Below are 16,662 nucleotides of genomic sequence, written 5' to 3'. Positions count from 1 at the left end.
GCCATTGTATAGCCACACATCCCACCACACAGCAGCGGCCGCCGATTGGCTGAATACCTGGGGCACGAGGTGGTTGGAGTTAACAAAACAACAAGACAGAACTACAGCGTCTTCGGTAAGTACTCAGACCCCTTTACTTTTCCCACATTTTATTAGGTTACAGATTTAAGAATAACAAATAATTAAAGAGCAGCTGTAAATAACAATAGCGGGGCGAAATACAGGGTATTACGGTACAGAGTCAATGTGGAGGCTATATACAGGGTATTACGGTACAGAGTCAATGTGGAGGCTATATACAGGGTATTACGGTACAGAGTCAATTTGGAGGCAATATACAGGGTATTACGGTACAGAGTCAATGTGGAGGCTATATACAGGGGGTACCGGTACAGAGTTAATGTGGAGGCTATATACAGGGGGCACCGGTACAGAGTTAATGTGGAGGCTATATACAGGGGGTACCGGTACAGAGTTAATGTGGAGGCTATATACAGGGGGCACCGGTACAGAGTTAATGTGGAGGCTATATACAGGGGGTACCGGTACAGAATCAATGTGTGGGGGCACCAGTGTTGGGGTAATTGAGGTAATATGTACATGTAGGTAGAGTTATTAAAGTGACTATGCATAGATAATAACAGAGAGTAGTCTGCAAATAGTCTGGGAAGCCATTTGATTAGACTTTCAGGAGTCTTATGGCTTGGGGGTAGAAGTTGTTTAGAATCCTCTTCAACCTAGACTTGGCGCTCCGGTACCGCTTGTCGTGCGGTAGCAGTTAAAACAGTCTATGACTGGGGTGGCTGGAGTCTTTGACAATTTTTACGGCCTTCCTCTGACACCGCCTGGTATAGAGGTCCTGGATGGCAGGAAGCTTGGCCCTGGTGATGTACTGGGCCGTACTCACTACCCTCTGTAGTGCCTTGTGGTCGGAGGCCGAGCAGTTGCATACCAGGCAATGATGCAACCAGTCAGGATGCTCTCGATGGTGCAGCTGTAAACTCTTTTGAGGATCTGAGGACCCATGCCAAATCTTTTCAGTCTCCTGAGGGGGAATAGGTTTTGTTGTGCCCTCTTTACGACTGTCTTGGTGTGCTTGGACCATGTTAGTTTGTTAGTCATGTGGACCCCAAGGAACTTGAAGCTCTCAACCTGCTCCACTACAGCCCCGTTGATGAGAATGGGGCGTGCTCAGTCCTCATTTTTCTGTAGTCCACAATCATCTCCTTTGTCTTGATCACGTTGAGGGAAAGGTTGTTGTCCTTGCACCACATGGCCAGGTCTCTGACCTCCTCACTGTAGGCTGTCTCATCGTTGTCGGTGATCAGGCCAAACCACTTTTGTGTCATCAGCAAACTTAATGATGGTGTTGGACTCGTGCCTTTGCCGTGCAGTCATGAGTGAACAGGGAGTACAGGAGGGGACTGAGCACGTACCCCTGAGGTGTCCCGGTGTTGAGGAGGGGACTGAGCACGCACCCCTGAGGTGTCCCGGTGTTGAGGAGGGGACTGAGCACGCACCCCTGAGGTGTCCCGGTGTTGAGGAGGGGACTGAGCACGTACCCCTGAGGTGTCCTGGTGTTGAGGAGGGGACTGAGCACGTACCCCTGAGGTGTCCCAGTGTTTAGCGTGGCAGATGTTCAAAAAGGTAGATCGCTAACTGGTTAATTTCACACACACAAAAAAATCAAACAAACTATTTCTAAATGTTTCTGTAACTGGCTAATTCCTTTTAACATGGGTTGTGATAGACCCGGTTTTATGCTGTTTTAGTCCAAACATGTCACCCACTGTAGAACCTTATAAACAAAATCGGGGGGAAACTGGCCATGATTTTTTTTGTTTCTACCGGATCTGAGAAGGTTCTAGTTAGTGTATCGCTCTGTCCCTTCTAGCTAGTCTCTCCCTCTATCCTATCTAGCTAGTCTCTCCCTCTATCCTATCTAGCTAGTCTCTCCCTCTATCCTATCTAGCTAGTCTCTCCCTCTATCCCTTCTAGTTAGTCTATCCTTCTGTCCTTCCACTCTTGTTAGATGTAGTTGTCTGGTTTATCAGGTCTCAGGCTCCCTTGACTGTTGAAATTACAATTTGCTTTTTGTTTTAGCGTCATCTGTACCTGATTAGAACAGATCTACTCTCATTGTGGGGAAGTAAAGCCGTCTGGCATGAGAGACTCATTGGGATGGAGACTACAGCAGAGTTCTGACTGAACAGAGCATATCTATTTACTTAGTGCTGTTATAATCCATGCTATGAAATCTTGCGATTGCATTGAGGTATTTCCCCCTCATAGCAAATAGCTGGCAAAACAATCGGAGCAATGTTCCCACGGCCAAAGTGCTGCGAAGCGGAGCTGTGAAGCGGAGCTGGCAGTCACTGAGGGGCTAAACTAGTAAACAGCTTGTTTCTGAACTTTTTTTTTTTTTAAACATGAAAATGTACCCATTTACCGCACTTTAATGAGCATTTAAGACATAATCCATTAATGATATAATAACACACACACACACACACACACACACACACACACACACACACACACACACACACACACACACACACACACACACACACACACACACACCACATCCAAACCTCAGTGTGACTATAGAGATTGGACACCAACTCCCATCTATACTGTAATCATAGAAATTCAAGTCAGGTTCTATCGATTATATTTCTATACTATCATCTCGGGAATCATTCTACAAACGGTTCTGGCCTGGTTGGATCAATCCGGGGGCCCAAAATAAAAGGAAAACAAACAAGCAGAAAGAAAGAAACCGTCCCTGCCTCTATTACCCACGAGGCATTGTGATTGATTGTCTTCTTCTGACAGCCCCTCTAGCAGTACTTCTGACAGCCCCTCTAGCAGTACTTCTGACAGCCCCTCTAGCAGTACTTCTGACAGCGCCTCTAGCAGTACTTCTGATCTGCTGTTTTGTGAGAGACTTATGTATAAAAGATAAGATCTGCTGCCCCACTAACCTTAACAACCCCTCATGCTGTCTGTCTCCTATAAAGTATTTCTGCCATCGTACACTCCTGATTACGCACTGACACAAGGATTTCTGGGATTGTACACTCCTGATTATTGTGCATCAACCTAATGTGACATTTTCGGGTGTGTAAACTGCATGACTACCAGAGCCAGCCAATGATGAGCTCCGGGGGCTCCAAGCAGTATGTAGCCAGCCAATGACGAGCTCCGGAGGCCCCAAGCAGTATGTAGCCAGCCAATGATGAGCTCAGGGGGCTCCAAGCAGTATGTAGCCAGCCAATGATGAGCTCAGGGGGCTCCAAGCAGTATGTAGCCAGCCAATGATGAGCTCCGGAGGCTCCAAGCAGTATGTAGCCAGCCAATGATGAGCTCAGGGGGCTCCAAGCAGTATGTAGCCAGCCAATGATGAGCTCAGGGGGCTCCAAGCAGTATGTAGCCAGCCAATGATGAGCTCCGGAGGCTCCAAGCAGTATGTAGCCAGCCAATGATGAGCTCCGGAAGCTCCAAGCAGTATGTAGCCAGCCAATGATGAGCTCCTGAGGCTTCAAGCAGTATGTAGCCAGCCAATGATGAGCTCAGGGGGCTCCAAGCAGTATGTAGCCAGCCAATGATGAGCTCCGGAAGCTCCAAGCAGTATGTAGCCAGCCAATGATGAGCTCCGGAAGCTCCAAGCAGTATGTAGCCAGCCAATGATGAGCTCCGGAAGCTCCAAGCAGTATGTAGCCAGCCAATGATGAGCTCCGGAAGCTCCAAGCAGTATGTAGCCAGCCAGTCCCTGTCAGCTATGCCATCAGCTTACAGCTCAGATGTAACCTGTTTGGATTTGGAATGTAATCGTTATTGCAGAGATGTGTTGTCTATGATATTTAAAGCATATAATGTGTGCCTGCCAGCCTGGTCCCAGATCTGTTGTCTTGCCAACCCTATACTCATTGTTATGCCAAACATGTTTGACAATTATTAAAGGAGTTGGCAAGACGGCACAAACAGATCTGGGAACAGGCAATTTATCTGTTGGTGTTGTTTCTCAAGGTGACTGTGTTGAGGTCATTATGAGAAGCCTAGTGTATGCTGTCTGTGTGTGCTTCATTCATAATCCCCTCCTCTGGATGAGTTCCCGTCCCCTCAAGGAGGTGAACTCTGGATGAGTTCTACAAGGGGCCCATTTCCATAAATGACGTGATCTCTGGATGAGTTTCCGTCCCCTCAAGGAGGTAACCTCTGAATGAGTTCCCATCCCCTCAAGGAGGTGATATCTGGATGAGTTCCCTTCCCCTCAATGAGGTAACCCCTGGATGAGTTCTACAAGGTCATCCCTCAAGGAGGTGATCTTTGGGCACCTCAATGACAACATCAAGTAGCCCTTCCTGACCAAGATGTGCATCATGTTTGGAAAGGTGGAGGAGATTTTCATCAGCACCAGTGGGGCTAAGGACATGGTCAAAGACCTGAACAAGACCTCTGTCATGGGAAACATCATTCACTCTCAGCTGGACATCAAAAGGTAGGATACAACTTCATGTCTGTGTGGTTTGATTTCCTGAGAGAGTTGGATTTTGTGAGTGTAGCAAAAAAAAAAACAGCTTGCAATTAATATTAAAGCATATAGGTGTTTTATGGAGACATAAATGCTAATGATTGTACTCAATATTCCACCACCCCAGGCTCCTCTGGTTCCTCCCACGAAGGAGGTACACCCTACAACCCTCACTTCAGGCTACGTTGTTGCCAGGCTACGTTGTTACCAGGCTACGTTGTTGCCAGGCTACGTTGTTGCCAGGCTACGTTGTTGCCAGGTCAGTCTTACCAGGTGACCCTGTTGGGGTAATGTTTTTTTGTTGTCTTTGGAAGATAATAAAAGGCCAGTTAAATTTAAACAATTATCCACGTGTTGTTCTTATAAAAAACAAGTATATTCATTTAGGATCGCAATAATCAATGTGGCAACTTTTGTTTTATCTAAACAGTCTCCCCAGGACATGTTGGATACAGTACTGGGTTGTTGTTATGGGGTGGCTACCCTCCCCAGGACATGTTGGATACAGTACTGGGTTGTTGTTATGGGGTGGCTACCCTCCCCAGGACATGTTGGATACAGCACTAGGTTGTTGTTATGGGGTGGCTACCCTCCCCAGGACATGTTGGATACAGTACTGGGTTGTTGTTATGGGGTGGCTACCCTCCCCAGGACATGTTGGATACAGTACTGGGTTGTTGTTATGGGGTGGCTACCCTCCCCAGGACATGTTGGATACAGTACTGGGTTGTTGTTATGGGGTGGCTACCCTCCCCAGGACATGTTGGATACAGTACTGGGTTGTTGTTATGGGGTGGCTACCCTCCCCAGGACATGTTGGATACAGTACTGGGTTGTTGTTATGGGGTGGCTACCCTCCCCAGGACATGTTGGATACAGCACTGGGTTGTTGTTATGGGGTGGCTACCCTCCCCAGGACATGTTGGATACAGTACTGGGTTGTTGTTATGGGGTGGCTACCCTCCCCAGGACATGTTGGATACAGTACTAGGTTGTTGTTATGGGGTGGCTACCCTCCCCAGGACATGTTGGATACAGTACTAGGTTGTTGTTATGGGGTGGCTACCCTCCCCAGGACATGTTGGATACAGCACTAGGTTGTTGTTATGGGGTGGCTACCCTCCCCAGGACATGTTGGATACAGTACTAGGTTGTTGTTATGGGGTGGCTACCCTCCCCAGGACATGTTGGATACAGTACTGGGTTGTTGTTATGGGGTGGCTACCCTCCCCAGGACATGTTGGATACAGTACTGGGTTGTTGTTATGGGGTGGCTACCCTCCCCAGGACATGTTGGATACAGTACTAGGTTGTTGTTATGGGGTGGCTACCCTCCCCAGGACATGTTGGATACAGTACTGGGTTGTTGTTATGGGGTGGCTACCCTCCCCAGGACATGTTGGATACAGTACTGGGTTGTTGTTATGGGGTGGCTACCCTCCCCAGGACATGTTGGATACAGTACTAGGTTGTTGTTATGGGGTGGCTACCCTCCCCAGGACATGTTGGATACAGTACTGGGTTGTTGTTATGGGGTGGCTACCCTCCCCAGGACATGTTGGATACAGTACTGGGTTGTTGTTATAACGTGGCTACCCTCCCCAGGACATGTTGGATACAGCACTGGGTTGTTGTTATAACGTGGCTACCCTCCCCAGGACATGTTGGATACAGTACTAGGTTGTTGTTATGGGGTGGCTACCCTCCCCAGGACATGTTGGATACAGTACTGGGTTGTTGTTATGGGGTGGCTACCCTCCCCAGGACATGTTGGATACAGTACTAGGTTGTTGTTATAACATGGCTACCCTCCCCAGGACATGTTGGATACAGTACTAGGTTGTTGTTATGGGGTGGCTACCCTCCCCAGGACATGTTGGATACAGTACTGGGTTGTTGTTATGGGGTGGCTACCCTCCCCAGGACATGTTGGATACAGTACTAGGTTGTTGTTATGGGGTGGCTACCCTCCCCAGGACATGTTGGATACAGTACTGGGTTGTTGTTATGGGGTGGCTCCCCTCCCCAGGACATGTTGGATACAGTACTAGGTTGTTGTTATGGGGTGGCTACCCTCCCCAGGACATGTTGGATACAGTACTAGGTTGTTGTTATGGGGTGGCTACCCTCCCCAGGACATGTTGGATACAGCACTGGGTTGTTGTTATGGGGTGGCTACCCTCCCCAGGACATGTTGGATACAGTACTGGGTTGTTGTTATGGGGTGGCTACCCTCCCCAGGACATGTTGGATACAGTACTGGGTTGTTGTTATGGGGTGGCTACCCTCCCCAGGACATGTTGGATACAGTACTGGGTTGTTGTTATGGGGTGGCTACCCTCCCCAGGACATGTTGGATACAGTACTAGGTTGTTGTTATGGGGTGGCTACCCTCCCCAGGACATGTTGGATACAGTACTGGGTTGTTGTTATGGGGTGGCTACCCTCCCCAGGACATGTTGGATACAGTACTAGGTTGTTGTTATGGGGTGGCTACCCTCCCCAGGACATGTTGGATACAGTACTAGGTTGTTGTTATGGGGTGGCTACCCTCCCCAGGACATGTTGGATACAGCACTGGGTTGTTGTTATGGGGTGGCTACCCTCCCCAGGACATGTTGGATACAGTACTGGGTTGTTGTTATGGGGTGGCTACTCTCCCCAGGACATGTTGGATACAGTACTGGGTTGTTGTTATGGGGTGGCTACCCTCCCCAGGACATGTTGGATACAGTACTGGGTTGTTGTTATGGGGTGGCTACCCTCCCCAGGACATGTTGGATACAGTACTAGGTTGTTGTTATGGGGTGGCTACCCTCCCCAGGACATGTTGGATACAGTACTGGGTTGTTGTTATGGGGTGGCTACCCTCCCCAGGACATGTTGGATACAGTACTGGGTTGTTGTTATGGGGTGGCTACCCTCCCCAGGACATGTTGGATACAGCACTAGGTTGTTGTTATGGGGTGGCTACCCTCCCCAGGACATGTTGGATACAGTACTAGGTTGTTGTTATGGGGTGGCTACCCTCCCCAGGACATGTTGGATACAGTACCGGGTTGTTGTTATGGGGTGGCTACCCTCCCCAGGACATGTTGGATACAGTACTGGGTTGTTGTTATGGGGTGGCTACCCTCCCCAGGACATGTTGCATACAGTACTGGGTTGTTGTTATGGGGTGGCTACCCTCCCCAGGACATGTTGCATACAGTACTGGGTTGTTGTTATGGGGTGGCTACCCTCCCCAGGACATGTTGGATACAGTACTAGGTTGTTGTTATGGGGTGGCTACCCTCCCCAGGACATGTTGGATACAGTACTAGGTTGTTGTTATAACATGGCTACCCTCCCCAGGACATGTTGGATACAGAACTAGGTTGTTGTTATGGGGTGGCTACCCTCCCCAGGACATGTTGGATACAGTACTGGGTTGTTGTTATGGGGTGGCTACCCTCCCCAGGACATGTTGGATACAGTACTAGGTTGTTGTTATGGGGTGGCTACCCTCCCCAGGACATGTTGGATACAGTACTAGGTTGTTGTTATGGGGTGGCTACCCTCCCCAGGACATGTTGGATACAGTACTGGGTTGTTGTTATGGGGTGGCTACCCTCCCCAGGACATGTTGCATACAGTACTGGGTTGTTGTTATGGGGTGGCTACCCTCCCCAGGACATGTTGGATACAGTACTGGGTTGTTGTTATGGGGTGGCTACCCTCCCCAGGACATGTTGCATACAGTACTGGGTTGTTGTTATGGGGTGGCTACCCTCCCCAGGACATGTTGGATACAGAACTAGGTTGTTGTTATGGGGTGGCTACCCTCCCCAGGACATGTTGGATACAGTACTGGGTTGTTGTTATGGGGTGGCTACCCTCCCCAGGACATGTTGGATACAGTACTGGGTTGTTGTTATGGGGTGGCTACCCTCCCCAGGACATGTTGGATACAGCACTAGGTTGTTGTTATGGGGTGGCTACCCTCCCCAGGACATGTTGGATACAGTACTGGGTTGTTGTTATGGGGTGGCTACCCTCCCCAGGACATGTTGGATACAGTACTGGGTTGTTGTTATGGGGTGGCTACCCTCCCCAGGACATGTTGGATACAGTACTGGGTTGTTGTTATAACGTGGCTACCCTCCCCAGGACATGTTGGATACAGTACTGGGTTGTTGTTATGGGGTGGCTACCTTTCCCAGGACATGTTGCCTTCCTCCTCCTGCTCTTCCTCTGACGTCTCCATCCTCAGGCATACAAAGCTCCCCGTTAACCGGAGGACCCCCCATTCATCTCCTCAAGGCCCCCTGGGGTCGCCCCCACGTACCACCCTACTGCCTCCTTCCATCCTAAAAAAAGCCCCAGCTCTACTCCACAAATGCGGTGCCACCCCCTGCACCCGTACGAGCAGCCCCCTCCGGGCAGACAGGGACAGAGTGAGGAACAGAGACAGGGATAGATATTTAGGAGGCCGGTAATGGTGCCGGTGGGATTGCCAGCAGTAAGATTTCAGTTAAATTTCCAAACAGACAAGGTCTGTAGTTTTCAAATTATATGTTATTTTCTATTTCCAGACAACAACAAAAACATATAGTCAGAAATGTACAGAACCCAAAACAACAGGTCAGAGTTGAAAGACATGTTTTGTTCTGAATGTATCATTTGAAAGTGAATTTGGATGTTTAGAAAAAAAGGTAGCATTGTATAATAATATATTTTGTAAACCAGCCTAAAGATTGTTTTAGTGTTGCCTATTGCAGCTGAGGTAGCAAAAAAAATATATATATATATATTACCTTTATTTTACTAGGCAAGTCAGTTAAGAACAAATTCTTACTTTCAATGACGGCCTAGTGGGTTAACTGCGTTGTTCAGGGGCAGAACAACAGATTTGTACCTTGTCAGCTCGGGATTTGAACTTGCAACCTTCTGGTTACTAGTCCAACACTCTAACCACTAGACTACCCTGCTGCACCAAAAGATGTAGATGTAGAGAGAGCCAGGGAAATATAGCCTGGCTGGCTACATTTAGTTTAATTTCCTTAATTGCCAATACAACTGATCTCAAATCAGTCCATACACCACTACAGCTGATCTCAAGTCAGTCCATACACCACTACAACTGATCTCAAGTCAGTCCATACACCACTACAGCTGATCTCAAGTCAGTCCATACACCACTACAACTGATCTCAAGTCAGTCCATACACCACTACAACTGATCTCAAGTCAGTCCGTACACCACTACAACTGATCTCAAGTCAGTCCATACACCACTACAGCTGATCTCAAGTCAGTCCATACACCACTACAACTGATCTCAAGTCAGTCCATACACCACTACAGCTGATCTCAAGTCAGTCCATACACCACTACAACTGATCAGAAGTCAGTCCATATACCATTACATGTACAACTGATCTCAAGTCAGTCCATACACCACTACAACTGATCTCAAGTCAGTCCGTACACCACTACAACTGATCTCAAGTCAGTCCATACACCACTACAGCTGATCTCAAGTCAGTCCATACACCACTACAACTGATCAGAAGTCAGTCCATATACCATTACATGTACAACTGATCTCAAGTCAGTCCATACACCACTACAACTGATCTCAAGTCAGTCCGTACACCACTACAACTGATCTCAAGTCAGTCCATACACCACTACAGCTGATCTCAAGTCAGTCCATACACCACTACAACTGATCTCAAGTCAGTCCATACACCACTACAACTGATCTCAAGTCAGTCCATACACCACTACAACTGATCTCAAGTCAGTCCATACACCACTACAACTGATCTCAAGTCAGTCCATACACCACTACAACTGATCTCAAGTCAGTCCATACACCACTACAACTGATCTCAAGTCAGTCCATACACCACTACAACTGATCTCAAGTCAGTCCATACACCACAACATTTATTTTTATTTTACTCTACTTCCAACAGTCACTTTATTAAACTATTAGTGGATATTAGTCGATAGATGTGACCTTGATTTGGGGGGAAAGTTATCTGGAAATTTCAACCCAGAAACGTTTTTTTTTTCATACAGGTTGGGTTCAGGTTGGGGCTTAAAAAACATGTCAATAAATTATATTTACAGTATTTGACAAACAACAGAATGTAAAACAATTTAAATATTACCTTGAGAACGCATCATCGAGGCCGTCCTCCACGTCCTGTGAATAAAAAGAGAACGAATACAACCCCATGAGACAAACTGTACTGTAGTACAGTATCAATACAACCCCATGAGACAACATGTACTGTAGTACAGTATCAATACAACCCCATGAGACAAAATGTACTGTAGTACAGTATCAATACAACCCATGAGACAACATGTACTGTAGTACAGTATCAATACAACCCCATGAGACAACATGTACTGTAGTACAGTATCAATACAACCCATGAGACAACATGTACTGTAGTACAGTATCAATACAACCCATGAGACAAAATGTACTATAGTACAGTATCAATACAACCCATGAGACAAACTGTACTGTAGTACAGTATCAATACAACCCCATGAGACAACATGTACTATAGTACAGTATCAATACAACCCCACGAGACAAAATGTACTGTAGTACAGTATCAATACAACCCCATGAGACAAAATGTACTATAGTACAGTATCAATACAACCCCATGAGACAACATGTACTATAGTACAGTATCAATACAACCCCACGAGACAAAATGTACTGTAGTACAGTATCAATACAACCCCATGAGACAACATGTACTATAGTACAGTATCAATACAACCCCATGAGACAACATGTACTATAGTACAGTATCAATACAACCCCACGAGACAAAATGTACTGTATGCATCAATGTGCATCGAAGATAACCTTCAAATCGTAACATGACCTCCACATTCTGTGAGTAGAATCAGTACCAAGACAACCCCCACATGACACTGTACACATCAACGTGCAGGCCAATATAACCTACAAACGGTAACATTTATAACAAAAAAAGCGTTACCAGTATCAATTCTATACACCTCCTCAGTGCACCATATTATGAAATAGCTTCACCCACATAGCTTCAATCAATCAAATAGCGCAGTGATGTTTTTATTTAATTAAATCGGCGTCCCCACCCCACGGGACAGTTAAGCTAATGTAGGCTATTGTGATTAGCATGAGGTTGTAAGTAACATGAACATTTCCCAGGATGTAGACATATCTGATATTGACAGAAAGCTTCAATTCGTGTTAATCTAACTGGACTGTCCAATTTACAGTAACTGTTACAGTGAAAGAATACCATGCGATTGTTTGAGGAGAGTGCACAGTTATGAACTTGAAAATGTATTAATAAACCAATTAGGCACATTTGGGCAGTCTTGATACAACATTTTGAACCGATACGAAATGGTTCATTGGATCAGTCTAAAACTTTGCACATACACTGCTGCCATCTAGTGGCCAAAATCTAAATTGCACCTGGGCTGGAATAATACATTATGGCTTTTCTCTTCCATTTCAAAGATGAGGGTACAAAAAAAAATGTTGTTTTTTTCTTTGTATTATCTTTTACCAGATCTAATGTGTTATATTCTCCCACATTCATTTCACATTTCCACAAACTTCAAAGTGTTTCCTTTCAAATGGTATCAATAACATGCATATACTTGCTTCAGGTCCTGAGCTACAGGCAGTTAGATTTGGGTATGTCATTTTAGACTAAAATGTTTTTTTTTTTAAAGGTTGGATCCTTAAGAGGTTTTAAGTGAATTACCAAGAGCTGCAGAGCAGTATTTCATCTCTACACTGTTTTCAATCTCCACTGAGTGTACAAAATTGATGTTGTTCTGAGGGCAGGGGGGGGGGGGGGTGTTCCTAACGTTTGATACACTCAGTGTATATCAATATTTTAAATCAATATTTGTTTGTTAATAATATTGGTTTGTGACGTACGGTCAAATTTAGAATAGTAAAGGAGACATATTTCAGATACATCCTTTGGGAGACTTTTAATAAAGAATATTCAGTAAATAGAGAGAAAGAGAGTGAAGCGAGAGGGAAAGACAGAGAGCAACCCACTCGATCAGCACAATTAGACCAAAACAAATCATGAGAAAACACAAAGATAATTACTTGACACATTGGAAAGAATTAACAAAAAAACAGAGCAAACTAGAATGCTATTTGGCCCTAAACAGAGAGTACACAGTGGCAGAATACCTGACCACTGTGACTGACCCAAACTTAAGGAAAGCTTTGACTATGTACAGACTCAGTGAGCATAGCCTTGTTATTGAGAAAGGCCGCCGTAGGCAGACATGGCTCTCAAGATAAGACAGGCTATGTGCACACTGCCCACAATATGAGGTGGAAACTGAGCTGCACTTCCTAACCTCCTGCGCAATGTATGACCATATTAGAGAGACATATTTCCCTCAGATTACACAGATCCACAAAGAATTAGAAAAAAATCAAATTTTGATAAACTCCCATATCTATTGAGTGAAATACCACAGTGTGACATCACAGCAGCAAGATTTGTGACCTGTTGCCACGAGAAAAGGGCAACCAGTGAAGAACAAACACCATTGTAAATACAACCCATATTTATGTTTATTTATTTTCCCTTTTTGTACTTTAACTATTAACTATTAACTATTGTATATAAATATAGATAATATGACATATTTCACTTGCTTTGTCAATGTAAACATATGTTTCCCATGCCAATAAAAAACCCTTTAAATTGAATTGAGAGAGAAAGAGACTTTATAATGTAGTTGACAGACTAGTTGATGAGATGTGGTTGATCTAGTCTCCCAGTGAGGACACGTATCGGATGATGTGGAGTATTTAACATTCAAAGGGAAACTCTGCCACCTAGTGGCCAGTATATGTCAACACAGCTGCATAACAAGTAACCGCTCTTGTGTTTGGAGTAGAACATTCAACTAATCACTGATCCAGGGTCAGCTATCATAACTAGTTGTTAAGTTTAGGATTTGTGAACCATAAACTAGTATTTAGGGGTGACCTCTACACCTTAATAATGTATATAGTATATGGCTGCTTCGAAAATAACCCCCTGGCACTACAGAGTTTTAAAACCTGTAGTAGAGAAGACTATCCACCACTATTATAATCGAGGCCATGTCTAATGGGGACAGGGGCGAACTGGCCATCTGGCATTTCTGGCATGTGCCAGATGGGCTGGTACATTTGAAGCCTAGTGGGCCTGTTTGTTGTGCAAAATTATCATTATCTGGTTAATTGGGGGCCGGTGTATTAGAAATGCCATGGCCGGTATTTGGTCCCAGTCCGCCGCAGAATGGGGTTCATGTCATTATCATCCGTTATATCTAAACAATATCCTGGAACAGACCCAGATTCTCATCCGTTATCTCTAAACAATATCCTGGAACAGACCCAGTTCATCCTCAGAGGAGAATAAATACTGTTTGAGTCACATTAGGTGTGATAATGAGACTGGATAGACCAATCAGAGGCCTGGAACCCAAGGTCGCGACCTACCCAGGAGTCGTGTTTGATTGGTCGTTTCCGGGTGGGTTTGCTGCGGGGCGAGCTGAACGACATGGAGAAGAATGGCCGTCTCAGTTTCTCTTCCTTCTCCAGGGGCTGGTGCTTCTCTGAGTCTGAGAGAGACAGAGACAGAGGAGGAAGGAGCAAGGGAGAGAGGTTGGATGAGTGAAAGAGAGAGAGAGGTAGAGAGGGGAGGGGAGAGGTAGAGATAAAGAGAGAGAGAGAGAGAGGTAGAGAGGGGAGGGGAGAGGTAGAGAAAAAGAGAGAGAGGGAGAGGTAGAGAGGGGAGGGGAGAGGAGAGGTAGAGAAAAAGAGAGCGAGAGAGAGGTAGAGAGGGGAGGGGAGAGGTAGAGATAAAGAGAGGTAGAGAGAGGTAGAGAAGGGAGGGGAGAGGTAGAGAAAAGGAGAGAGAGAGAGGTAGAGAGGGGAGAGGTAGAGATAAAGAGAGAGAGAGGTAGAGAGGGGAGGGGAGAGGTAGAGAAAAAGAGATAGAGAGAGAGGTAGAGAGGGGAGGGGAGAGGTAGAGAAAAAGAGAGAGAGAGAGAGAGAGAGAGAGGTAGGGAGGGGAGAGGTAGAGATAAAGAGAGAGAGAGAGAGAGAGAGAGAGAGAGAGAAAGAGGCTCATCTTTTGTTGTTCCCATTGACCCTGCGTCACAGGACAGAGTAGATCAATGAAAGCCCATGGGACATGGCCATCACAGCAGTAGAATTTTAATGACCTGAAACTTTCAACCGTAGTGATCAGACCAGGTCCCCGAGGCTTTACTGCACCACTTTAGCAGAATCTCCAGCTGTCTCCCCTGAAGCCATGAGCACTGAGAGGAGAGTGGAGCAGAGAGTAGCTAAGTGACTTACCTCAAGCGCAGTGAGTGTGTCCTACGGAGGGGTCTACATCTGCAGACTCCCTGCCGTGCTAGAGTTGAGCAGCGAAAGGCTTTAGTGACAACAGCTGTCAAGGTCATACACAGCAAGAGTACCAGGAAGTTGACCTACCTGAGACACAGTGTGTGTTTGTCATCTCTGTCTGTCCATCGCTGACAGAACATGAGCAGCACGTCCTGGCCTTCTTACTTTTATCTGAGGACGGAGAGGAGAAGCAAAGAGAAGAGAAGACTCTGACCATAAAGGGGAATAATCTCTGCACACTTCAACAGCATTAACAGCATTAATGATCTACCTTCCTAAGCTACTGTTAGAGTTAGTATTCACCTTCCTGATTTACTGTTAGAGTTAGTACTCACCTTCCTGAGTTACTGTTAAGAGTTAGTACTCACCTTCCTGATTTACTGTTAGAGTTAGTACTCACCTTCCTGATTTACTGTTAGAGTTAGTACTCACCTTCCTGAGTTACTGTTAGAGTTAGTACTCACCTTCCTGAGTTACTGTTAAGAGTTAGTACTCACCTTCCTGAGTTACTGTTAGAGTTAGTACTCACCTTCCTGATTTACTGTTAGAGTTAGTACTCACCTTCCTGATTTACTGTTAGAGTTAGTACTCACCTTCCTGATTTACTGTTAGAGTTAGTACTCACCTTCCTGATTTACTGTTAGAGTTAGTACTCACCTTCCTGAGTTACTGTTAGAGTTAGTATTCACCTTCCTGAGTTACTGTTAGAGTTAGTACTCACCTTCCTGAGTTACTGTTAGAGTTAGTATTCACCTTCCTGATTTACTGTTAAGAGTTAGTACTCACCTTCCTGAGTTACTGTTAAGAGTTAGTACTCACCTTCCTGATTTACTGTTAGAGTTAGTACTCACCTTCCTGATTTACTGTTAGAGTTAGTACTCACCTTCCTGATTTACTGTTAGAGTTAGTACTCACCTTCCTGAGTTACTGTTAGAGTTAGTATTCACCTTCCTGAGTTACTGTTAGAGTTAGTACTCACCTTCCTGAGTTACTGTTAAGAGTTAGTACTCACCTTCCTGATTTACTGTTAGAGTTAGTACTCACCTTCCTGATTTACTGTTAGAGTTAGTACTCACCTTCCTGAGTTACTGTTAGAGTTAGTACTCACCTTCCTGATTTACTGTTAGAGTTAGTACTCACCTTCCTGATTTACTGTTAGAGTTAGTACTCACCTTCCTGATTTACTGTTAGAGTTAGTACTCACCTTCCTGAGTTACTGTTAGAGTTAGTATTCACCTTCCTGAGTTACTGTTAGAGTTAGTACTCACCTTCCTGAGTTACTGTTAAGAGTTAGTACTCACCTTCCTGATTTACTGTTAGAGTTAGTACTCACCTTCCCGATTTACTGTTAGAGTTAGTACTCACCTTCCTGATTTACCGTTAGAGTTAGTACTCACCTTCCTGAGCAATCTCCCACAGGTCCAGAGCTATTTTGAAGGCCTGGGCTACTGTTAGCGTCACAGCCTGGGCCTGTCAATGACAGAACACAGAACCTCAGAGAATAACACACTCTGATTGGCTACATCTTCAAAGAACCTCAGGGAATGATACATGGCTCTGAACTATATCTCCAGAGTGAGGTCTACCATAGTTCAACTGGCCCTTACTGTTAAGAGTTGAAGCAAATACACAGTAAACATTATCACACGTGCACTACCCATTGTTACCACAAGAT

The 16,662-nt window shown here is 45.5% G+C and overlaps 1 protein-coding gene across 6 annotated transcripts in view; it reads right to left on the bottom strand.

The window, feature by feature from the left end:
* The window catches only part of si:dkey-71h2.2 (low density lipoprotein receptor adapter protein 1), a 136,243-nt gene that overhangs the window by 35,031 nt on the left and 84,550 nt on the right, over positions 1-16,662 (bottom strand). For 5 of the 6 annotated variants that reach the window (XM_090233314.1, XM_090233312.1, XM_090233311.1 and 2 more), the window contains exons 5-8: positions 16,385-16,457; positions 15,075-15,158; positions 14,073-14,194; positions 10,699-10,733 (exon numbers count right to left, since the gene is read on the bottom strand). In XM_090233314.1, coding sequence (XP_090089440.1) covers positions 10,699-10,733; positions 14,073-14,194; positions 15,075-15,158; positions 16,385-16,457 — 314 coding nt within the window. Of the gene's footprint in view, positions 1-10,698; positions 10,734-14,072; positions 14,195-15,074; positions 15,159-16,384; positions 16,458-16,662 lie in introns of those variants that run through there. The other variant, XR_016495505.1, reaches the window with a different exon arrangement.

This window comes from Oncorhynchus mykiss, chromosome 4 (genome assembly GCF_057628025.1).
Source record: "Oncorhynchus mykiss isolate SJ-2025 chromosome 4, ASM5762802v1, whole genome shotgun sequence".
Lineage (NCBI taxonomy): Eukaryota > Metazoa > Chordata > Actinopteri > Salmoniformes > Salmonidae > Oncorhynchus > Oncorhynchus mykiss.
The sequence above is the reverse complement of the archived record's forward strand: the minus strand, read 5'-3'. Positions and strand labels throughout refer to the sequence as shown.